We start from the raw sequence: 24,986 nt of genomic DNA on the forward strand, positions 1-24,986 counted from the left end.
TGACCACTGTGACTAAACGTGAACTCAAAACAACTCAAAGTGAGAAATCATGACAACAATATTCAATGTCTGCATATCTCTAGTTAATCATTCTTACCTGGACATTTACACATGTAGTAACCCCTAAAGTCTTCACATGTACCACCGTGCAAGCAGGGTGAGCTGGCACATTCATCTGTCTTTTGGGAGCATGTCCTGCCAGTGTATCCAAAGGGACATATGCAAGAAAAAGAACCATATCCATCCACACATGTTGCATCGTTATGACAAGGTGATGAATCACACTCATTTATATTCAACTCACAGTGTGTACCAGTGACACCAGGCATGCAAGTGCAAGCATAGCTACCATTTGCTAGGGTTCGACAAGTGCCATTATTAAGGCATGGGTCATCTTTACAGGTGGAGACAGCAAGCTCACAGTTTATCCCACTAAATCCACGGGGGCAAAAGCAAGTGTGTCGACAGGAACCATCCTGACACTGGCCATTATTCTGACAGGGATTTGACAAACACTCATTTATATTGACTTCACAGTTCTTGCCCAAAAACCCACATTTACACTTGCAGCGGTAGTCATTCACTAATGAATAGCACTTTTCTGTACCAAGAGGAGAGCATGGATTAGATGAACATTCATCAATGTTAACCTCACAGCGAAGTCCAGAGAATCCCGCCGGACATTGACAGGTGAAGCTCTTAAGGCCATCTTGACAGAATCCACCATTGAAGCAGGCATTTTCCAAACAATCGTTTGGATTGCTTTCACATGTATTTCCAATGAAGCCTAATGGACAGGAGCAGATAAAACCATCCACCAGATCAGTGCATGTCCCACCATTACGACATGGATTTCCAGCACAGTCGTCAATGTCTATATCACAGTTTCTTCCTGTGAATCCTTTATAACAGGTGCAAGTGTAGTTCGCCACTCCATCATTGCAATGAGCACCATTCTTACACGGTCCACTGTCACAGTAGTTGATGTTAATTTCACAGTAGCTTCCAGTAAACCCTGGAAGGCAACTACAGGATTGAATGTTGTCCTGATCATTGAAGCATGTTCCACCATTTTTACAAACGTCAGTTCCACCTCTCTTTAACTTTGCCTGGCCACAAGTCATGTTCTCAACATCACAAATGACACCTGTGAATTCTGCAGGACAAATACATTCAAAATCTATTCCAGTTTGTTTGCATGTACCTCCATTTTTACAAGGTCGACTTTGGCACCAATCAATTGTACTTTCACAGTTTTGTCCAGTATAACCAGGTTTACAATAGCAGCTGTAAGATCCTATTTCATCAACACAAGTGGCTCCATTCTGACAGGGAAATGAGAGACACTCATCTATGTGGTATTCACATCTCTGTCCAGTGAATCCTTGTGGGCATTCACATGCAAAACCATCAACTTGGTCAATGCAATTTGATCCATGTAAGCACGGACTATAATAGAAGAAACATACCAACGTAAGTAAACTGCTAAAAGACATTAAATGTTGTCAACATATTGACACCTAAAGCAGACCCAACTGATCAGTAAAAAAATAATCGTCTGGCACGATACAGAACAAACTCTACATGTACATATATATGTCTCATTTTCAGAAGGGAATGGGGTTTACAGGTATGACTCCTTATCAAGTGCTTGCTGACTCACAGAATAGAAATGAGCTGAAGGAAAATAACAGTCTGATGTTTCCATCTTCCATACAATAAAGCACTACGAGAAAAACCTACCTGGATTGACAATCATCAATATTGTCTGAACAGTTAATGCCAGCGTATCCAGTGTAACAGTCACACACATACTTGTTGATGCCATCTCTGCAGAATCCATTTTTACATGGGTTTGGCATACATTCATTAATATCAATTTGACAAAACTGGCCAGTGTACCCTGGGGGACACGTACAATTGTAACTGTTAGACAGGGAGTGGCACGTTGCTCCGTGTTGGCAGAAGTTTACCAGGCAATTATCAATTAATGTTTCACAGCTTCTCCCTACCAGTCAAAAGAAAAAAGAAATAAAATTTCTTTTTAATAGTGTAGGCACTTCAGGCACAGATCAAGACAGGAGAAGATGTACACTGTATAAGGTCCAGAACCTCACTAAGCAAAAGAGAGTAAAACAGAATGCTTGCATTGTAAAGTCACCCCAACAAACATCCACACCTCGAGGTAAAGTACAGTAGCTCATTTGCCACAGCAGATGCTGTTCTGGAGCCCATCATTTATGGTAGAAAGTAACTGAAGAAGACATTCTACAATTTATTCAGTACCATGAAGACACCATTTGCTTCCAATTAAATGAGCAGGGTTTCAAGATCAAGTGGCCTTAATAGGAAGCCTTCACAAAGTATTCTGGATTCAAAGATCTCAACTTATTTTGTTCAATTCTTTTTAATCCTTGTTTGTTATTACCATATTTACTTGTGTATAAGTTGACCTTTTATGACCTAATCATCAGCCCAAAAAAATTATACTTGAGTCATACCGACAGAGCTGGTTTGGTAGCACTCGAACAATCCGAAAATTAGCATAATTGCTGATAAAAATCTACATAAAAACTGACTTTATAAAACTAGTTCTGATTATATAAAATTGTGTGTTTGATGAGCTTGGCTGGGTTTTTTCATTGTCCACAGGAAAACTTGGAGAAAAAAAAAGGTGAGTGAGTTAAATACAAACCTCTGGGCATGTGCCTCTTACACTATAATCATATCTCTAACTTTGTAGATCGGGCATTTATAGTAGAGTGAACCGATGTTTAATTCACTTGACTTCATCGAGCGAGGTCAGTGGCTTAGTAACCTGGCAAACGTTTCCAAGATGGCGGGTTATTCATCAAGCAATTTTTCGAACTCTTTGGTGTTCTTTTCATCTACCAAAATTAATCTCCTTTCTATGTCAATGTTCAGAGGAAGGTTACTTTAAAATTGAAAGATTTACTTTTCACATAAAAACATGGAAAAATTTTCTCAGCTAATCTGAAATACTTGTGTCACTGCTCATTGCATGTCATGTTTAAAGAGATAATAAACTTTATTTACAGTAGTTTCTTTTTCATCGATTACAACTGCAAAAGAATTCTCACAAATACATCTGACATTAATTTTTTGGAACAATTCTGTTGATCTGCTTTTCTGCATTTTAGCCAGAAATGAAAAAAAAAAAAAAAACAGTTTTTAGGTCTTGAAAATTGGGGGTCCACTTATACATGAGTTCAACTTACGGTATTACAATTTTCCAAACTAACTGGTTATGATGGCAACACACACACATGCTCTGATGCTCCACTTCAAGAGAGAGGCTATGACTGACAAGAAAACAAGACTACATGGAAAACGAACCTGTGAATCCTGGTTGGCATTGGCAATGATACTGAGCAACACCATCGGTACACGATCCACCATTCCTACAAGGTGATGAGCTACACTCATCAAAGTTACCCTCACAATGACGTCCATAAAACCCATCATGACAGGTACAGGAATAATCATTAAGACCATCTTTACAAGTTCCGCCATTCTTACACACCACGTGTAAACAGTCATCAATATTGTGCTCGCATATTGTACCTGGAAATAGATTGGATAAACTTTGTGTGCGAGAGAGACAGACACAAAATACACTCGTACAGGAAGAAATTTAAGGGCCGCAGATCATGGAATTTCATTAAGCTATACATGTATATATATATACTATATATGCAACTATTTTAAAAACTACCATACATGTATATCCTACATTTTCATCTTTTGTTTACGATGAATACATCTCACCTCAGCAGTTCCAGGAACTGCTCACATTTTGTTTCAAATACTGATAATACCAGTGGTAAGTTCGGTTTACTGATTTGCGTTTGACAGTCACTTTAAAAGAAAAGGGAAAGGGTAAGGGAAGAAACAATCTTATAGGATTGAAGTTTAAAGCGAAAGTTAAAGCAAGTAAAAGGGCAAATTGTTGTGGTTATCAGTTCTACTGGTACTTTTTGTTCGAATAAAGTACAGTAATGCACACGAAAGAGACTTGTGAATCACCAAATTCAGCTTGTCACACAGTGGTCAATACTAACAGCTTGATTCACCCGTGCTTCATGAAAAAAGTTCACTGAAGTTAATCCCTGTTGGGTGGGGTTTGTTTCTGGATGGGAGACCATCTAGACATATACAACATGAAATTGTCTTTCATTGATGCCATACACATCATAATGCCTTTCTTTTAATCGGAATATTCATACGTGTATTTAATGGAACCCTGACCAATTGTCACTTTAGGAGAGCATTTATGCATTTATATAAAGAACAAAAGTATTGTATGAGGCTTGTGGAATGTGGCTAAAAATGGAAAGTTTGAGGTGATGATGTCACAAAAACTAAATTTGTGAAAATCTGGAATTTGTTGAAATTGTCTGAGAGATTATAGACTGCTGGCAGTCCCCTTAAGTCATTTGACCCGCCTGACTAAAGCAGGCAGTTTGACTGACTTGGAAGGGACTGCTAGCATTCTAGAGTGATTATAACTACAAAATGTCCCTAATGCCAAAAATCAGCGTGGTGGTGCAAATTGACTCCATACAAACAACCATGAGGTGTGTGACCGTCATTTTGCATGACGTATCAAAACCAAGAGGTGCATGCATGTATGACATAATTCAAGAGCAGACGAATGAAAAATGTGCACAGGATACCCAAGATTAGAAATTACATTCTCCTAATCTCAAACACAACTAATGGTAAAATTACTTTTCAAAATCATGATTACAACCTATGTGTTTAGTTGCATATTTAAGAGATGCACCAGATAATTATTGTCCTTACCATTTGTGCCCTGGGGACATTTACATTTAAAGCCATTAACAAGATCATGGCATGTTCCGCCATTCAGACAAGGGTCACTGTTACACTCATTGAAATCCTTCTCACAATTATTCCCAGTGTATCCTGGAACACACGAGCAGCTGTACTCATTGATCCCATCCACACATGTTCCATAGTGCAGACAAGGGGATGATTGACAGTCATCAATATTCGTCTCACATTTTCTGCCAGTAAAGCCAGTGGCACATGAGCATTTGAAGTTTGCAATATCATCTATGCATGTTGCGCCATTAAGACAGGGATTATTCGGACTGCAATCATCAAGGTTTGTCTCACAGTTTGTGCCACCATATCCCAAAACACAGGTACAATTGTATGCTCCAATTAGATCATGGCACTGTCCTCCGTTTTTACAGGGGGAACTATCACATTCATTAATATCTTGTTCACACCGCGCACCAGTATATCCACGATTGCACAAGCATTGAAATCTGTTAATAAGATCTAAGCATACAGCTCCATTTTGACAAGGACTAGATTCACATTCATTTATAATGACCTCACACTTTTGACCTGCAAGAAAGCCCAAGAAAATTAATTTCAAAAGTTGCGTTAAACAAGATGTTGAGATTGTATATATATACTACTTAAACTGTTTGCACCCCGAAAAAATCGATTGGATGCATTTGCATTCGACTTGCTCACGTGACCATTTGAAGCGCCCCATGTGTGGCGTGTCATTCTTGATGTGAGCGAGGCCGCGAGGCCGTGGGACCTTGAGAGTCAAACTAAGATTTTTTTGCACGTACACTGGAAGTCCTATATAAAAGATGGGTTCTGGATCATTTCAAGGATGTAGGCATTTGATTTCTGCAAAGCCCTGTCACATAAATACTGACTATGATTTAATTCAGGCTACCCTAACCCTACCCCCCCACCCCCCCAAAGAGTAACTTTGGTTTGGTCTTATAAGTGCCAGGTAACAACTAGATCATAGCTTAGAGCCTCTGGTTTTCTTACAGGCATCTCTTGACAGAGCCTGCCCTCCACCCCCTCTTGGTTTTACACTACCCCAATGGCTTGAAAACAGGCTTCACCTGTTTTCAAGCGAAAATCTAAGAAGGTGCTTTTTTTGACTTTCAGTCAGATATAAATATACATGTATCCTGGCTGCTTTCCAAATTAAAGGTTATCAACAAATTGCCTTTCAGAGTATGCCAACTCTCCCTGATTATCTGGGAGTCTCCTGGATAAAAACGACTTTGAACCTTTTAAAGACTTTGCTCCATTGTAGACTCACAGGGTTCTCAATAGAACCCGTAACCTGAAACATCTGTCATAGGTGTCAGTAGTAAGCTTTACTGCTGTGAAAGCACCTTGATCAGTAAATCACTTAGTCAATCAATATTGCAAATAAAACAACGACTTTTGGAGTGAATAAGTGTGTAAACTATGTACTTAACACTCTTTGCTCTTGCAATTTCCCTTGCCACATAGCCTGTCCACAGAATGATTGAACAATCACTGTATTTGAAGGGCTTTGATTGCAATGAAAAAACATAGCCGCCATATTGAATTCAAAACATTTTAGCCCAGGCCACTCGCACACTGTACTTCTGCATTACAGTTGAAAATAGCACAGCAACGGCCATTCAAAAATTCTATTGAGAACCCGGACTCAAATCACATCCCCAAGTTAAAGGAATTTCGCTTTTTTCAAACTCATTTTACCATTTCTTCATGCATTTCTTAATCTCCAAGTTTTAAATGCATCTTGACAGAAAGTAAGCAAGATGGCTTTCTTCATCTTGTTTGTTATCCTGACCATATAACCAATAGTCTGATTGGATCTCTGTTTAATCAATAAAAATTCTTGACATAAATGCCCATTTCCCGCTTTGATTTGGAGAGAAATTGTTTTTAGGGGTGGGTGGCTGCTTCTTTTGAGTAGGGGAGGGAGCTGGTCATGGGGAGGAGGAGAGGGTTAGGTGGTCTGGATAAGGAAAAAGTCTCCAGATTTTAGATTTCCAGAGGTTGGCATCTATGAGAGTATCTTGATATGACCGGATATTGCATACAATGGAAACAATCAAATTTTCACAGATTTGAGGAACTATTTTCATTGACTGTCTTCATTTTATGCTCTTAGGAAATTTTGTTATTTGACAGCGTAATGACTGGATGAACATACAGTACCTGAAAATCCAGGAATACACATACAATTGTATGACCCAGGTGTATTTGCGCAAGTGCCTCCATGGTGACACAGTGGCAACCCAGTCTTGCTGGCATCTGCACATTCATCAATATCAGTGCTGCAATTTTGTCCAGTCCATCCACTTGAACATACACAACTGTACTGGCCAAAGGCATTTGCGTAACATGTTGCACCTCCGTAACAGGGGTTTAGTGTCACACACTGATTTTCATGCTGGCAAGTCGGACCTTAATAAGCAAATAAGCAAAGTGAAGAGCTACACTATCTTTCACATAATACAAATTTTTGTTATATTAACCCAACGACTCCCAGGGGTTCGCCATTGACAAGTAAAATCATCTGGCGTTAGACAGAGTAAAATACTAAGTCTGGTCCGTTTCGGCCGGTTTGGACGTCAAAGGGTTAAGGAGACAAACAACTATCTAAATAATGCTTCCACTTTCTATATACAGTAGTGCAGATTTGGTCTGTTATAACCTTTTGAAGGTAAACAACTCACAAACAGCAGCTCGGCACCGAAAGTGTCAGCAAATGGACTCTTAGAAAACAATTGCAATAGGCAACTTGGGAAATGAGCATGAACATTCAGGTTAGACTGTTTATGGATAGCTATCACTAATAGTGAGGGTAACTCCATATTTTACCCCTGGTCTGCACAGTCTGCACAATCTGCAGTCTATATGTACGTGTGTACATGAAGTCACAAATTGCAAAGGGAAAAAATTCAGTCGCAAATGTCACTGCATCTACAAGTGGAGTGAGGACAACAATAACAACAACAGACAGTTAGACTCATTTGGGAGCAAAAAAACAAAGGCAGACAAGGGAATGGTGGCTTACCACTCATTCATCTGGACTACTATAGATAAAGGTGAAATCTTTGGGGCTCACTGGAAAAACAATTATTGTACTGACTTACCCATATAATTTGCTGAACAGTCACAACCAAATCTTCCCACTTCATCAATACAGGTGCCACCATTCTGACATTTTGGATAACTATCAGATGAAATGCAGTCATCTCTGTTAATGGCACAATCAAATCCATCCCAGCCACTAATGCAGCGGCAGGTATAGCCACCAAAGTGGTTTGAACATGTTCCTCCATTCTTGCATGGGTTGACCAGCACTGAACACTCATCAACATCAACCTCACAAGTGGGACCAGTGAAATTTGCAGGACAACTGCAAGGGCAATAATAAAATTCTTTAAAGTAAAGCGCTGTTTATTTATCACTCATTCAAAAGTGTGGCCAGTATAACTACTTTAATGGTTACTTTTGAACTCAATTGAAAGACCAAAAGGATTGGGAGACTGTGACCCAAATTTCATGTACGAAGTGAGATACACTGTGACCTACCTGGCCAAGGGGAATCATAGTTCTGGATCCCTTGCTATTGCCCCCCTTGACTACACCACATTTATTGCAAGGACCAAACAAAATGGCTAGGTTTTACTATTTTGGTTCTAAGGAGTTCCCCATTGATAAGTGAACTTGTCTGACATTGGGCAGACTAAAAACTGTACATGTACATGGCCATTTTTGAAGTGAAAGGGTTGAATTCATTTTAGTTGTGTTTTGGTTAGTTTTAAAATAATTATTTATCCTTCAGCTGTTGCACATGTTCCACATACCTAAATAATTATCTCTTTATCTGATCTTCCATTGATGTACAGGTGTTGAGAAATTCAAAAGAAAGAACTTATAGTACTACTATGATCAAAACATCACTTCCTCTTCATTTTTTACTTCAGATTGTTAGAGTGTGTTTGCTGAACACCTAACTGGCAAAATTTTGAGGTTTGATTTTTATCCAGAGGCAGTTTACTTTGAGTGTAAGTTTTGGATTTCACAGTCTGTCATCACTCACATTTTAAAACTGACAGATTGGACCTCAGAGGGTTGGATCTAGGGGAAGAAACCTCATTTACTTGCTAGCTTAAAATTTCAGTGTGCACGGGCAGGGAATTTTATGTGCACAACACAAGGTTAAAAGTATGAAAGCCTAAAACTCCTGTGCTACATATTAATTCAGCTGGGTATACTACATTCTCATTGCATTCTTACACTTTGACGTCATTTTCTCGTCGACCCAGCTCTTTGAAGATTAGAGTAATGGTGGACCATTAAGTACCCAAATTCAGTCAGTGTAAAATGCAGACTGCAGACCAGGTGTAAAATGCAGACTGAGGTTATAATTTAACTGTTGAAAAAGCCCAAACCCCTTAGAAATGCTAACCTTAGGCCTAATTAGGCCTAAAACAATATTTAGGCTTAACTGTTAGCATTTCTAATGGGTTTGGGCTTTTTCAACAGTTACGTTATAACCTCACTCTGCATTTTACCCCTGGTCTGCAGTCTGCATTTTACATTGACCGTACCCAAATTCCAGTTAAAATAAACAGGTGTCTTTTTGCAATCAAGACTTGAAACTTTGGTCACTTTGTGTTTAGTTAACATAGATTTAAACTCCAAAAAAAAAAAAAAAGAAAAATTATTGATTTTTTTGGTCATAATACAGTGTAGCACTTTACCCTTAGTATTTTGGCTCTGTTTTTCACCACAAAGACGGGTACAGCATTGTATCCCAAATATTTCCTAATGCTTATCCCTAACTTTACCAGAAAATGACCCAACTCGTTTAATCTGAGTTTTTGGCTGCACAATACCTTTGCATTCACACTGGACAGGAAAAAGTATGGTGGAATTAATCCACTGCATTCCTTCTGGAAAGGCACACTTAAGTTAGCATTGTGAGGAAAACAGATTCTGTTGTGCTGGCCCCAAGTCCAGAAACCTTCAAGAGCCGCTTATGGGTCTACCTTTGTGACAGACGCTGACCAAATGTTCTACACATGTAATTATTAACTCTCACTTGCATTGATGTTGTTTGATTTCACACTTACACTTCTTTTTCATGTTGACACCTGCACTTCTTGTTTCTTAATCTGCATGGTCACAAGAATCTTCTTATGAGAAGGCGGTGGGCTGCATTGTTTGACGATCTTTCATGTTGTATAAGCATTCACATGTAGCTTGAATATATTTAATTTCATATTGTTGGAATTTCAATTAAGAGGGCTACAAAACAGATACTATTACTTTTCAGAATCGAATGAATTTGTAAACTGCAGTCAATTGATTGTTTAAGTCCTCAACAGACATGGAAAATTTGAGTGCTAAATCAAGCTGTCGCAAACTCAATTTCTGTGACATGTTTTGAAGAAGCAACAAATGCCATCTCAAGGTCTTGAAGGTTTTTTTCCCTTAACATAAATCATTTGATTATCAAAATAAGGGGAGCGGCTTATACATGAGTGTTTACGGTATGTAGTCATTTAGGGTTTGTTTCATTAAGATCGAGGATCTAGAGTACAAATACACCATAGCAAAACATACCAATACAATCCACAACTCCAGCAATTTTTTTTTGCTGGAGTTATGGTTTGTCTTTGTGTGCTGGAGTTGTATGCTCAAAACTTGCTGATTGTTTGGATGCATTAACGTTTTGAGCAAGTTAAAAAAAAACCCCAAGCAGTCACTTGCAGTATCATAAAAATAGTGTTCTTTCCAACCCTTCATTATTAATTTTCAATTAGAAAATAATGTCTTGTTATTGAAAAGAATGATATGACAACTTGACCACAAAGGTTATATTTTAGCCTTGGGAATGAATGAAATTATTTCCAAAAGAAAAGCATCAGAGCCTGTATAATCTAAAAAACCTCTATTGTTTGCCACTATACTATATTTCATAAAAATTCCCTCACTCTGGGTGGCCATTGTCTTCCTCACAGTTCCTACCCAAATCACAAACAACCCTTTGACATTCACAATGCAAATGTGGAAAGATGCATGGTACACAGTGCTTTCAACCAGCAAACTGAAAGGCACTTTCTAATTCCCTTCCAAAATATCATTAACTAGAATACACTTACATGTAGTATACGCAATACACAGGCTCACCTTTAACAAAAACCACTAATTATTGTGCACCAAAAAGTACAAACTCCATTAGAACAAACTAATCATTGAATAAAAAAATACGAACTTGGATTGAACTCACAGCATGAAATTGGCTCTGAGAAGTGAGTCTAATTTTATGACTGTCTTTTTGTGTGCATGGTTTTCACTTAAAATTTGAAGGCTCAGAATTTGTTGCTCAGACTACACTAGTCTTAAAATCTTGGTTCAGGTCAAGAAAAAAGAAATTTGTTAACAATGAAAACAGTGCTTTGAGTACTTCTTGAATGTGCAGAAAGTGATAACCATGCTCTTGGCAAATAAATAAACAAGACACTCATAAAGATCAAAATTAGCTTGATCTTAAATTTATTTCTACATCCTTTTTAGACTTAAAATTTAAAGGAAAAAAAGGCAAAAGTAAGTGACAACTTTGTTGTATAACTGGTTGAATAAAAGGATCATGAATACTCACAACTTTTGACTGAGCCTTCAAGATCAAAGACATAACTTTAAATAATGCAAAAATTATGCAGACAAGCCTTTGTTAGAGAAACTTGTGAAAGGATAGAATAATTTGATTTTTGTCCATCTATGGAGACAAACAAGAAACCTCAAAAAGGATAAAAAATCCACTTTTTGTAGAGACAAAGTATTCAACCAAACAGCCAAGATGATCGTTCCAATGTAAACACAAAAGCAAGGGTTCTGGCTTGGGCAGCTTATTTGAGATTACAAGAATCTACTGAAAAGTCAAAATATTGACAGTAAACGGTGTAGTCCCCTCTAGGGAATTATTAATGGTTAATTCATCACCAGCACTTTACATAGCCATAATAGTCAAAACCCTGGGGTTCCACTCCCAACTATTTGCACTTTGCCACAATAAGCTAGGGCAATTTGAATTAAGGTCACCGATTAATGAATTAAACATGACAAGCCTTCCATTCATGAATGAAGTGCAATATTATAGAGCATTAAATCTAGTCAATCACACTGAAGGTAGCACTTTGGTAGATAAACTTTGTGATCAAAGTGCATTAAAAGCCTTTAATTGACTTTAAGACGTTGAATTTTTTTTATAGAAGACACTCACAAGGCTAGCCCCATCAGGACAGCTGCTTTTCAAGTAATCTCCACATGTTTCATGCTGATAGAACAATTGAGAAATAACAATGCAAACCGCATTCAAACTGCGGGCAAGTTCGGCGTTTTTGCTTGGATCCACAGCAGCTAATATCACTGACGATTCGAACCACGAATAAAAGCTCCTCAAGAGAAGCCAACAGATAGATCACAAGAACACTTTGCACTGCTTTACCGTTGTCAGAATGCTTACAAATGACTTTTTGGCACTACAAGTCATTTTTCATTTAACCTTGTAATTTGATTAAACCACACAATTAGCATTCAAGATAAAAACAATGTGGCCTGTATCCTTCACTGCTTTTGTCCAAATGCCCCTTCTCTTCGACTGCTATTTAAACCAAGGACCATCGATCTTCTCAACTGTCAAACCGCTTTAAAACAAATACTATCTCAGAAGAGAATGATATTTCGCGAATAAATTTCCTCTTCGCCTTTAGGTGGAACCAAATACTCTAGGGTCACTCTAGCTAGTGGCACTTTTATTCTCGCAGTTCAATTCAAATTAAGATTATCAAGAAAGAGTTGAATAAAGATTACGTTCAAACCAAATACATGACAAGTTACTGTTTGAGGTTTCACGACTTAAAATAGTACAACCAGAATAACAAGAAGTTCTTTGACGGAAAACAGAAGGTAATTTGCAGATGTAATTGCCATCACATCGATTCTTCTACACTTTCCTGTTTTATCGCCATAGCAAATCAAACGATTCTTGGAGACGAGAAACTTAGAGTAAACAATAATTATTCAAAAAAGCCATAAAAAATAACGCAAAAACGTCGGTACATTACAAATGAAGCATTAATTACTTGGCGAAGTTGTTTAAAAGCTGCGTTCTAAAAAAGGAGACAAAACATCAATAACACGACAAGGAAAACATAGCTCGGATTTCTGAAACGTTCTTTGTGTTTTGGACCTTATAAAAGCTATTGGGTTAATCGTGTGTCGATTCTTTTGGCGGCAAAGGAACTATTGTTTCAAAATACTCACGCCATTGTGGCAGTCTGACGAGGTTTCTCGCGGACTATATTCTTAGCCCAATTAACTTTAAAATTTCATTCTAGACCTTAATTCCCAAGAAGACCATTTAAAGTCAAATTGTATGAAAGAATAAGGGTACAGGATTGGTCAATTTTGGCCCATTTCTTGCCCTGAAGACAAAAATGCTATCAACGGATGACCACGACTGATCAAACTCGTGATTCTAACGTAGGTAACTAATGTGCTCTAGAACGGTACGCCTGTTGTCTTATATTTTATGTTGTAGCCAGCTCTTAGTTGTCGAGATGCAGTCGTAAAGGTTCATAAGGATTAAACCCAGCTAATTAGGTCCGAGCTTTACAAAACGTGCCGACGCCGAAAGATGTACACTCAATCCGAACTTCAAGAGCTTGTTCCAGTGCGAAGCGACGTCACCAACATCCGAAACTACTTATCAACACCAACTCCCAATAAACGCTCTTGTTTCGAATACTTTTATAGCGAGGTTTATTCAGGACACTTTAATGTTGAATAAAAACATCTGCTTAGCTTTCTTAATAATGCATAATGTTTGCTAGTTCCAAAAGTAAGGATACCCACAAAACATGTGTATCATTCGATAGTTAACTTAGCAGACCGTAATTTTGATTGCAACAAAACAACAACAAAAAAAGATTAACACACAGATGCTTAGAACTGTTCCTCTTCCAGAGTCAATCCCGCATCGAGATTTTGTTGTACCGCGGATTTTCGCAATGACAGCGTTCAGCTATTTCCGCAAAAAGAAAGTGAAATTGAGTATATCCCTAGGGAAAGTATGCCAAGAGTGTTTTGTGTGCCTCCAATAGTAATGAACTAATGTCCATTCAATTTCTCGCTAGTCGAGCGCAAGGAAACTGTAGAGTCCCGACACAGAAATAGGATAAAATACAACCCAACATCACCGTGAACAGAGAACCAAACGTGCAATAAGTCTTCTGAGGGATTACTAGACATGCATTGCTGTCTTGATAAACAAATAAGACTGTCAACTGGCAAGAGAACCGCACGGTGAACATTTCACGTGCGTTGTGTCATCCTGAAACAACACTTAAAATTTAAAAACAATTGCAGGGTTTTCTGTGAGTTTAGCTGATCGATCAAAGTGTATTTACCTGCAGTTTGCTCTTCCCTGGGTAGTTATACAAGTTCCACCATTTTTGCAGAGGCCAGCGGTACACGTGGAGGCTGCAAAAAAACAACAAAAAGGACATAGATGAGCCAAAAAAGCCGTCGAAAGCCAGGTGGAATCTTCAAACAATCAAAGAAGAAAACCGGACAGCTGTTCCCTGTCGAGTTTCCTTATTCCCCGCTAGCTACAGTAGCTCCAAATTTGTCAATTCGTAAAAACTTATAACAAGCCTGAAGCAGCCACATATTTGTGGAACGTAATTCGGTGGGTAAATTCCTCAGAGGGTTGACTGGTTAAATGCGAAGTTCAACGGCCAATTCCTGTCAAAATTTACATTAAATGCTCCGATCACTATCCTGTAGATTCACCTCTTTTGACAGTTTAACGATACCGTGAAACATTCGCGAGATTTACTTTCATAAGTGGCTGAAGTAATTATCGAAGGATTTTTAATTTAACCGCAGTAAGACATACAACGATGCATGTGCGCTCCGTGGAATTAAGTTAACCGTCTTTTCAATTAAAGAACGCGAAAGTTTCTTTTCCGCAAATTGAATTTCTCTCAAAGTCCATCATCGGTTCAAATCTCCAAGACCAATGTAATGACATTCCAAAGCCCAGAATGTAGACGCACTCAATCCAAGCAACATCCGTGTTCTGACGGTTGAAATATGGCTCGGAGCACGCACTTCGAAAAAACTCTGTCCGAACTCACCAGATACTAGCATCGGAATGAAGAGGCACAAAGCAATCACGGTTGCAAACCCGCCCATGATAGAGTCCTCGGTGTTCAATTCCAGCGAAGTTCGATCAACTTTTGCGCGTCATCAGGTAAAGTCAGACATCGAGCATAGAAAAGCACAGTATTCCCACGACTGCGGTATAGAGCGATAGAGTTTCACTCCACTCTCCCACTGATGTTATTTGCATATTCAATGAGCGGCGAGGCGGCCAATGTTTCATTGACCACTTTGTCAAGCGTCGCGCTCCTGTCCTTTGTGCTACAGCTGTCCAATCAGAAGCCGTGATTCGTGATTGACCAATGGACCGGGACTGCCTTTGACAGTTCAGCGTTTTTTCGCTGCCTAATTATCACATCACTGGGTTAATGGGGACTTACTCACATGAAAAAGATTACTAGACGGAGGAAATTGTGCTGTTTGTAAGCCACATTCCACAGATTGCAAGGGCGCGATGACAAGGGCTTCGTCGTTGGTCTCTTCATTCAACGCCATTGACACATTTGCTTGGTTACGGAAGACCTTAATGGCAAAAAACAGGGTCGTCCGAAACGATTGTAGTTAGCGCCTGCGCTGTGTTAGTGCTAAACCATTTTTTAGACTTTCGCTTACCAAATAATTAAATAATTTATCACGGACCCCGTTTCAGTTTGGCGTGCTGCATTCTCTGCCCTAAACGTCCTGCGTTTATTTTTCATGAAGTGCTTTCGACAAAAGCGTCATGGCGACTCTCGAGAATATTAAAGAAGAAGCTCCCTTTTTCCCACGGTGAGATAAGAGATAGTAGCCGAAAAACGGAAAGTAATGCTTTAAATACTTGTGCATGCCACATGTCAGACGCCGAGAACAGGGGTTTCTAGAATTTCATTGTAACAGGCTAGAAAATAAAATAAATGTCTTAATCCCTTATAAATCCTCTGAGAACTCGAGGAGCTCAATGAGAAATAGTGATTTAAAAAAAAATAAACTCGGAATTTTAACAATCCTTTCAGACACAAAGAACAACATTACAGTTTCTTTAAGCTGATTGTGAGCCTTAGATAATCCCTGGTTATAAAGGAGTTTATTTTCTCAACACTAGAAGTCGGTATATATTTTTGACGGGCACCACCATTTTAATAGGCCCAAGCCTGTAAAACTTCAAAAATTCCAAAAATTGGACGGTTCAAGGTAAAATCCTTTTAAACTCTAACATTACTTGCAGCTTTTCCCAATTTTATGCTTTTTTTGGTGATTCAAAAGTGCAATTAATTTTTTCCCGCGAAAGCACTCAACATTTCGCCTGAGGACACGTGCGCTCCGGTCGAAATGCTTTTCAGGATTAAGATTAAAAGACTGGAGGCTATTTTGTGGAACTGGCGAGCTAAATCAGTCAAAGATAATAAACAGGATGGGGTGACACGCGAAGCCAAACAGACAACCAGGCGATATTTCAATGCCAGTACAATATTGACATAAATCTTTTTACAATAAAATCAAGTTATGCGCTGATCAGGCCGACAATAACCTGTGGACAAAAGTTCACTGATTTGCTGAAGTCTTTTGTGATGTGTGTACAAAATACATACCCAGGCTTGAGCAAACAAGATAAGATGACGAACTGACATAACAAGCTGCCTCAATCTAACTTCTTTTTGACGATATTATCAAGGGGAAAGAATACTGACGTACAGTTTTTATATTAACTTTTAAGCTTTCTGAAAACAACTCGTAGCCTGAGTTCAACCTCCCTCGGATAAATCAACAGATAACTGTATTCAGCTTTATTCTGTTTCTGCACATCATTGGCTATTAATTAGCATCTCGTGAAAAGATTCGTGATATAGCCTGACTATGAATTTCAGTTTGGTTAAAGAGACACTTCTGCGATATTGAGGAGTTTGTCAGCAATATTCACGAGATGTTTCTTTTTGGCATAAAAGGCCCAGTCACGTGATTCTCGTCACATGATCTGTTGCCACGTGCAAAAGGGGTTGGGACGGGTGATTTGATTGTTAAATCGAACAAAACTCAACCATGTGCTTCTACTAGGGACTTCTTACGTTTCTCCTCTAAAATCTTCCCGTCAAAACAAGGCAGTTCCTTTCAGAAACAGGAAACCTTAATTGCCCAACCCAATCCACACCCAAAACTCCAACAGGCTTCGCCAAAGTTTTTGAAATAAATAACCACGAAGCAAAATTGACTTTTCTAAGCTCATTTACTTGGCCATTAAACTTTTTGTATAAAATCGTTTAAAGGACTTCCTTTAGAATTCACTGCGAAGTTTTCTATTGTTGTTGTTTTGGTCTTTCAATGCAACATGATCAGTACCATTTTACAACTTCTAATAACACGAAATTCTATTTCGGAAACTGTTATTGTTTCTTTGTCTCAGTCTATTAAGGTAATGAGATTCTGTATTATGAGTTTTAACAACAAAAGGATTCTCTTTCGAAGGCAAGGTGATACATTTATCATAGACATGATCGCCAAAGCCATTAAGAGATTTCGTTGGTGGATACTTGATTGAATCAAAAGCGGAGACCCAAGATTTTCTTCATCTAAACACACTTCCGGTTTTTTGCGAGTCTATTGATCTTTGTATCGTTTCTAAAGGACTCATTCGCTTCGAAGTTAAAAGAATATAAGAAGAGGTTAAAATTGCCAAGGAAATAGAACACAAAAAGGGTGTCGTCATAAGGAGGGCATCGTGTCCAAAACAATGGAACACATGATCGTTTCAAAGAGCTCTTGATTCAAGGCCTATTGGGGAACACTTCGTCCATTCGACAAACAAAAGATTCAGTGCTATCTCCAGGGAGTACAACTGTTTCGGCCGATTAATGAAGGTGGCCGGTGGAATTAACTTAACAAAGAAAAGTAGTAAACACGTTGTATCCGTGGCCAGCAAAATGGCACAACTGAAAATTGAACAAACTGAATAACAGGTGATTGAAATATTAAAACGATAAACACGTTGGTAAAGCAGTTTGTTAGAAGTGCAAGATCTCACGATGGGGTTTATGGAAACGTAACTTTTAGCTCTCAACTCGGGGCAATTATTCTTGACAAAAAACGTGAATCGAAATCGCAGTTTTTAATTTACTGGAGTGATTTCCGTAACGATAAAGAAAATAGAGTTACACGAGTTTATTAGCCAAACAAAAAAGCGCAAGGGATGGCATTTCCAGTTCATTCAAAACCAAAACGGCAAAAGTTGATGTGCAAATGATGATTATTCAGACTTCCTGCCGTGACTCGAAGGTAAGCTTTACTTTTGACATAGCTTTAAGATTTGTTCAGGGCTGAAAGATTAGCGAAGATAAAAAGTGCCGAGAAAAAATGCCAAATGCCAACTTACACTATTCGCCTTCCTGATTTGAGTGACAATTAGGACGGTATTTCCTCTGATCTGTGATATTTTTACGTGCTTCAGCAAGAGGATTTTAAGGCTTTACACCCCCACCCCCACCCCGCCATAAAAATAGACATTTATTTAGTTTGTGCGCTCAACACTTCCGCAAAGATATGTGTCTTTCGCAAGGCTCGTCCTTCATCAGCTGAAAAACTCTATGATTAATTTAAAAGACAGGTCATGTTTCTCCTTGAGCCATCTATGGCAATGTTGTTACGCTGTACTTCGGCGGTGAAGTGTAGCGCCTAAAAGTGGTATCATTGTTGAGATGATGCGTTTGTGAAGACCTCTTCCATTTACCAGTGCAAATTACTCTATTTTAAAGGTGCCGCCCCTCCAATTGAAGCTTTTGATCGGTAGCCTTCAATGGAACCGTTTCCTCTGGTAATCCATCCACCACGAAGTTTGATGTAGTTTTTCAAGCGGTCACGTAATCATCTTAATTCAGCGGTGATGCTCACACGAACTCTCCTGTATTTAAGGACACATCGGAAATAATTTGTACCGGTTCGATTCACTTGACTGAAAGCAGGTGGCTAAATGGAAAAACAACATTCCCATGAAAATTAACCAAGCAGTCACCTCAGTGAATGCCGGTTTTAAATAAGTCGGTGTTTACTCGCCTTCCTCTCCCGCACCCAGAAATGATCTGTGGGTGACTTGTTTTCTCCGCCTTGTTTCTTACGGTTGCTTTTTTGGTGGCATCGCTAATTTCGGCATTCTGACAAAGCAAACAATCGGTATTTGTTTTTATCTCACGAGTATTAGTGGGAAATTTGTTCTTTTTTGGGTGTTGGCGTTTGTAGGATATGTTTTGGGCGATTCACTTGAAAGAAATTTACCATGCCGTAAATTGGTCTAAATTCCACCTTTTTGAGCTTTCATACTAGACAAGGAAAAGTCCTTATGTAATTATTGATAGTTCTTATCTTTGAAAAGAAACTATGAATAGTACATGATTGTTGAAATTCCGCCCAGTATTCTGCATAAATCATGATCACTTCTTATTCTGGGAATCGTCTCTAATACTGAGTCAAAAACAAACGCACAATGTTCGATTGTTGCAAGGACATACAAGATATGTATAATGCCGAACTTAGCCACAAGTTTTGCCCAATTTTGGGTGCTTGAGAGCGGATATATAAGATAGTACAGTGACGGTAGTTCGTCGGTTCCAGTTGTTTAATTTCCTTTGTCAGGAAAATTAATTAATTTTATATTGATGGTGTTTACTGATGACTTTTCCGGCTCTCGAAACGGGCACTCTTAGCTTTGAATTTGCCACAAATTTAGCAGGGGAATTTTAAAGAGGAGCGCGCTTTAGACCAGGAAAGGGAGAGGATTGTTTTTCAATGCTAACTACTTTTTGTACATCGTCTATTTCGTTTTTTTTTCTTTCGCAACGGATTTTGACTACAGGACAGGACTTCGCGAACAGCGTTGAAAAACAAGTTTTTGTTAAAAGCTGCTAAGATGTCTTACTTGATTGGTGCTGAGAAGTGTGAATGGCTAAACGTGCTTGGAAACACAACAGTCCTAATGTTTGTTAGAAACAAATTTATGGTTTACGATCTCAATTAGTATTGGATGTGCAACAAAAAAAACCGCATTTTGCAAGACTGCTTTAACACACGAAAGCACATGCATTATTTTCAATTAATCATTCAAGGTGATGACGTCATCTAAAAAACTTGTCAAGTTAAGTGCGCTTTTTCTCTCATCATAGAAGTTTTTACTGGTGATTGAAGGATCATTTCTGTGATCACTGCATTACGATGTTCACCGCAAGGACGGTAAGTTCTTCCGCTTTAGACATTTGAAAGGGCTCTTGAGTATATTTGCTGGCATAAGGGACATCAGCAGAAAGCGATCGACCACATCCACTCCACTATTTCGATATCAGCCCTGAATTTTAAGGATTACATGATGTTCTCTCGCCGATAGTGCCAATAAATCGTTTTTTATTAGCCTTACTTATGTGCAAGATATTTCTGTTGAGACAAGTCGTGTCAGTCGTGAATTAGAGTTTTCAATCCAAAACTGACCTCACCTAAACTGCTTCAATATTTTTGAGTCTTCGATGATTATAAACATTTTATAATTTTACAAGAACCAAAATAAAGATGTCATCAACACGAAGGATAAGGGACATAACGGACATTTTGCATTCTGCTCATGGGTGGATTTCGTGATAAAGACAACGCATCTAATTAGCTAATGATTGAAACCAGGCTTATATTGCTAGTAAATGTGAATACGGTTTTCTTTAGGGTCTTATTAACTTCTTATGCCATTGTTTGTTTATAAGTAGCTTTAAGCCTGCCGAGGAAATACCTTACCACCGTTTTCGAGAAATTTCGGCAGCGGATATCATCAATTTTATTTCTTTTGTTTTCGTGGATTAGCAATATTGATGGCATTAGTTTCTTAAAAAGAGTATGTGTTTTTGTTATTCCAAGTATTGTGCTCTGTTTGTTCCCTTCATTTTTGGTTTGGAAGAAAGAGAGACAAATCCAATTTGTTTCGTTTCGTTTCGTTTCCAAAAACAAAATAAATCTCAAATTAACACGATTACAAAAAATGTGATTTGTTCTTTTCCCGGGACAGTCCCAAACTGAAGAAGACGCTTTTAGAGCATAGCATGAGTCGCCGATTTTGTAATCCTAAGAAGACAAATCAAAGGGTGAGACCCCATATTAGCAAGGTATCCTAAAATGGTTTAAATCTCTTTACGATTATCAAACTTGGGTGGTGATCTTTTGAATATCAGTTTCCAAAACAGGACTAATTAATACTGTTTTTCCTTCAAGTATGCTGCTGAAATGTCCACTATGTGTTTTGACTTTTGAGGAATTTATCAGTCGTAGGAAATGTTCTCAAGTTGTGCTATTGTTGAAACAAGGAACGGACCCTGGACCTCTCCCCTTAGATAATCGCAATACCAATATTGACATTTCTGCAATTTTTTCTCTGTTTTTTGCTACCAACGGACGTCCTGCGAACAGAGGATCATTGTTCTTTTGCGTTAGAATAACAATGATAAAAAATCTGATGTTACATGAAACTTCAATCAAGTTGAGTTTAATAGAAATTAAATCCCGCACACGAATAAATTTTCAAACTTATTAGTAGCTGTTGTGCAAGAGTAAACATTTATTTATTTCTCATGCTATGATCCTGATTCGACCCCGCCTCTAGGGAGATTGTGTACGCAATAAGGAAAACAGAACTCACGACTGAGTCTACAAAAAGGACTTGATCCATTGTGCGTTCAGTGTGTGGCAATGCACATTCAATGAAAAGCATCGTTAACGTCATCAGAAGAGAATGCGCGAATGGCATGGAAAGCAGATGGCAAAAAACGTTGATTCCCAGAATCCCAGGCCACGGTTTATGAGCACTTTGTGACGGGGATGAAAGGATTGGCAGTTGATGGCATTTTTAATCAGGATTTAATAAAAAAAATTGTTCGGATAGATCAACATAAGCCAGACACAAATATCCGGATATTTTTTTAGATATTTAGATCCGATTTTAAGATATATTTGGAAAACTCGAGATATTTAGAAAAAAATTATGATATTTAGATACTTTACGGAAAAACTATTTGAAGTCAGGTTTTTCCCCAGAAAAAAGGGAGAAGAAAGAAAGCAGTTTTTAAGTTGAAGTGAAATTTACAGACAAAAAAACTCAAACAAATGGGTCGATTAATTTGTGTCATGACGAGCAGAGGGTACGTTTTTGCGCTGATGAAACGCGAACGAGATATTTCCATTTAACCGCTTCTGAGCGGTGTGAAATAGGTGTACCCCCGCCTTAACGCCCACGTTATCCACTCATCTTTTCAACATGGCGAAAGGATCATAATTTAGCTTTTAAATTTTACTTTTTTCGTTCACTGCTTTTGTCGCCGAAACTTGGCTTCTTGGCGAAATATACACTAACAAGCTCGCAATATTTTCTTCAGCTTGCGGCGGATGCGGTAACAAAGAAGAGAACAGTTAACTGACATTTATTCAGTTCGTCCCGCTCAACATTGTCTTTGCTCAAAGTAGGAAAGTAAAGAGGAAGAATCCGGCACATCCCGTTGTAACTGCGATGAATTCGAAAACAGGCAAGGCGTTATCGCCGCCATTTTGATTTTTGTGCATCAAGAAAAATTTCGGGAAAAAGGAGTAAAATATCTCGATGGCACGCAGTGAATCATAGCGGGATCATATGGAGAGGCCCCGAATTGCTTGAAAGCTGGTCCCCTCGGGGTAACAGATATCCGTGAGTTAGATCTGTAAAACCACCCGAAAAAAAAAAAAAAAAAAAAGAGAGACGAAAACTGTCAATAAGCCTAAAGGTAACGCTCTAAGATTTCCTCTGCAAAATGCACCGTATGTATGCAACTAGACCCAATCTCAAATACAATCGGATTACTCGTTGACTTCCGTTTGTAGATATTAAAGACGGTTTATCTGTGATTGTCTTAGTAACCTTATTTTGACAGCGATGGCTTATAACTAATAGTTGGTAATAAGGTTTGACCTCAGCCACTGAACACTGAACCTGTTATCTGTTCGTCGCCCACCCCGTTTCAGCCATGCTATCCGACATTCGAATTCTAGACTTAGTGAGATCCACACTCTGAATTATGTCTGCTCAGTGTTGTTTCGCAAGGCCGAAGAACGCATAATTTGCAGCATATCGTGCGTGTCCACATGATTTGGTAATATGACTCGGGCAAATGCCTCAGGCACAGAAATACTCATACTATTAAAATATCAAGAAGCTGTTTCTGGGATTTAGCAGACGTTACCGATACATAACTACAAATCTCGTTTTCAATTTGCCTGGCGTCTGTGCCTTTGATATCAATCTTCAACGTACATGCACTCCATCTCTTCCAAGACAGATCAAGCAGCTTATTTCTTTCGCTGCATGACTTTTCTCGTCTAAACTAGGGGGACCACTGGGTGAGTGCATGGTGTCCATCAACAAGCCTTGAAACTCAATAATATTCTATCTTGATTGCTCCATCTCTCTGATTGTGTATTTTATGAAGTAATAAATAGATTTACTCCTAAGGCAAATGCTGTTGTTTAGTGTTTCTTTTCAAACCCTGGAGGTATCTGCACAGTGAAGAAGGAGTAGGGGATCGGTCGCATAATGATCCATATATGATCATATATTCATTATGAGGGCTCTTTTTGTATGACGCCCAAGGGTATCGTTTACCTCAGGCAAGTATTTTTTCCAAGTCAAAATATTTGTTCCCAAGGGGAGGGAGCAGTCCGTTCCTACAAAATAAAAATATCATGCATGAAGGAATTATGAAAGTTTTTTTACGACAAGGAACCTGCTCCAGCAGCTTCCGCCTCTTCCATTTTGATCATTGAACATTATGTTCTACGATTATCCTGCCTTCCTAGTGACCGTACCAAAAAACCCGGCCAAGTTTAATAAACGTTTTCACCAAACTTATTAATTGTGAATGTTGGACAACAATGAATTGCCATCAGTTTTTGTTGACATACCAACTAATTACGAACTGAGAAGAGGTCACACCCTATTTTGTTTGGATTACAAATCTTCTGATTTATAAACAGCTACGTTTCTTGAAGAGTCAGATTTGAGGCGCGTTTGTTTACATGGAGTAAAGAAAGAAATTGGATTCAAACACGTCAGTTAGTTTTCAAAGCTTGTATCAAAGAACGGAAAATATTAAGCAACATAACAATCTTAAGAAACTTAACTGGAAGGGGCTACAAGTTGCGGTTAAAATCGGGACCACCCATGAGCGGGATTTTATACTGGAGTACTTATGGCATACTAATTCTCAATTATGCTTTAGCTAGCAATTTCTGTCAATATCACAAACGACGTGAAAAACCGAATGATGTCCTTTCCGAACTGAAGAACCCCTATTCTAGTTAAAAAGAGAGCAAATTACACGTTTGTTTGCTTGGACGCAAGAAATTTGTCGAGAAACCAGTTTGGACGACCGCGTGGTTTCTGGGTTTAAATATTCGTCAAAAATCGAGTAAATATTAGAAAAACGTGCCATTAATTAAGACCTGGGCTTCAGTGAGGAACTTGCCAGAAATTGGCAGGGGGGAGGAGCATCGGCCATAGAAGTTAAATAAGAAAAATCACACACAAGCATACGAAACGTCAAGTCAAATTTAAAATGCATTGTTTCCCAATGTTTATTACCGCCTTGTGTGTTATATTTCTTATTAAAATGACCCACCCTGCGTAAGGGATAAAAATGCCTTGCCCCTCCCCTGGAACTCATTCTAAAATTCTCTGATCCCCCCCCCCCCCCCCCCCTTCGCAGAAATAATGTCTCCAAATTTGTTATAAAGTGGTAGAAGAAAAATGTTTCAGTACTTTTAAGAAATCAAACCTAACATGCAAGTGATATCTCTGTTGGAGAAACAGGACAAAACAGCTTTTGGCTCACTAGGATGATAATAGTTTCTACCACGGGAAACCAAGATACACACACTGCCTTCAAAACTTTTAATAGCTTGTCTTGTTTATACGGCTA

At 38.6% G+C, this 24,986-nt stretch overlaps 1 protein-coding gene and 1 long non-coding RNA gene across 3 annotated transcripts in view; one reads left to right on the plus strand and one right to left on the minus strand.

The window, feature by feature from the left end:
* Nucleotides 1–24,986, minus strand: part of LOC137992530 (neurogenic locus notch homolog protein 1-like) — a 56,184-nt gene that overhangs the window by 22,348 nt on the left and 8,850 nt on the right. The window contains exons 1-8 of one of the 2 annotated variants that reach the window (XM_068837898.1): nucleotides 15,027–15,279; nucleotides 14,295–14,367; nucleotides 7,965–8,230; nucleotides 7,024–7,272; nucleotides 4,828–5,400; nucleotides 3,358–3,585; nucleotides 1,744–2,008; nucleotides 98–1,449 (exon numbers count right to left, since the gene is read on the minus strand). In XM_068837898.1, coding sequence (XP_068693999.1) covers nucleotides 98–1,449; nucleotides 1,744–2,008; nucleotides 3,358–3,585; nucleotides 4,828–5,400; nucleotides 7,024–7,272; nucleotides 7,965–8,230; nucleotides 14,295–14,367; nucleotides 15,027–15,084 — 3,064 coding nt within the window. In that variant the 5' untranslated portion in view covers nucleotides 15,085–15,279. Of the gene's footprint in view, nucleotides 1–97; nucleotides 1,450–1,743; nucleotides 2,009–3,357; nucleotides 3,586–4,827; nucleotides 5,401–7,023; nucleotides 7,273–7,964; nucleotides 8,231–14,294; nucleotides 14,368–15,026; nucleotides 15,280–24,986 lie in introns of those variants that run through there. The other variant, XM_068837897.1, reaches the window with a different exon arrangement.
* LOC137992532 (uncharacterized) lies at nucleotides 18,034–23,584 on the plus strand. The gene is made up of 3 exons (XR_011121712.1): nucleotides 18,034–18,297; nucleotides 18,774–20,241; nucleotides 21,647–23,584. It is a non-coding gene; the product is annotated as an uncharacterized lncRNA (long non-coding RNA).

Source organism: Montipora foliosa, chromosome 2, assembly GCF_036669935.1.
Source record: "Montipora foliosa isolate CH-2021 chromosome 2, ASM3666993v2, whole genome shotgun sequence".
Lineage (NCBI taxonomy): Eukaryota > Metazoa > Cnidaria > Anthozoa > Scleractinia > Acroporidae > Montipora > Montipora foliosa.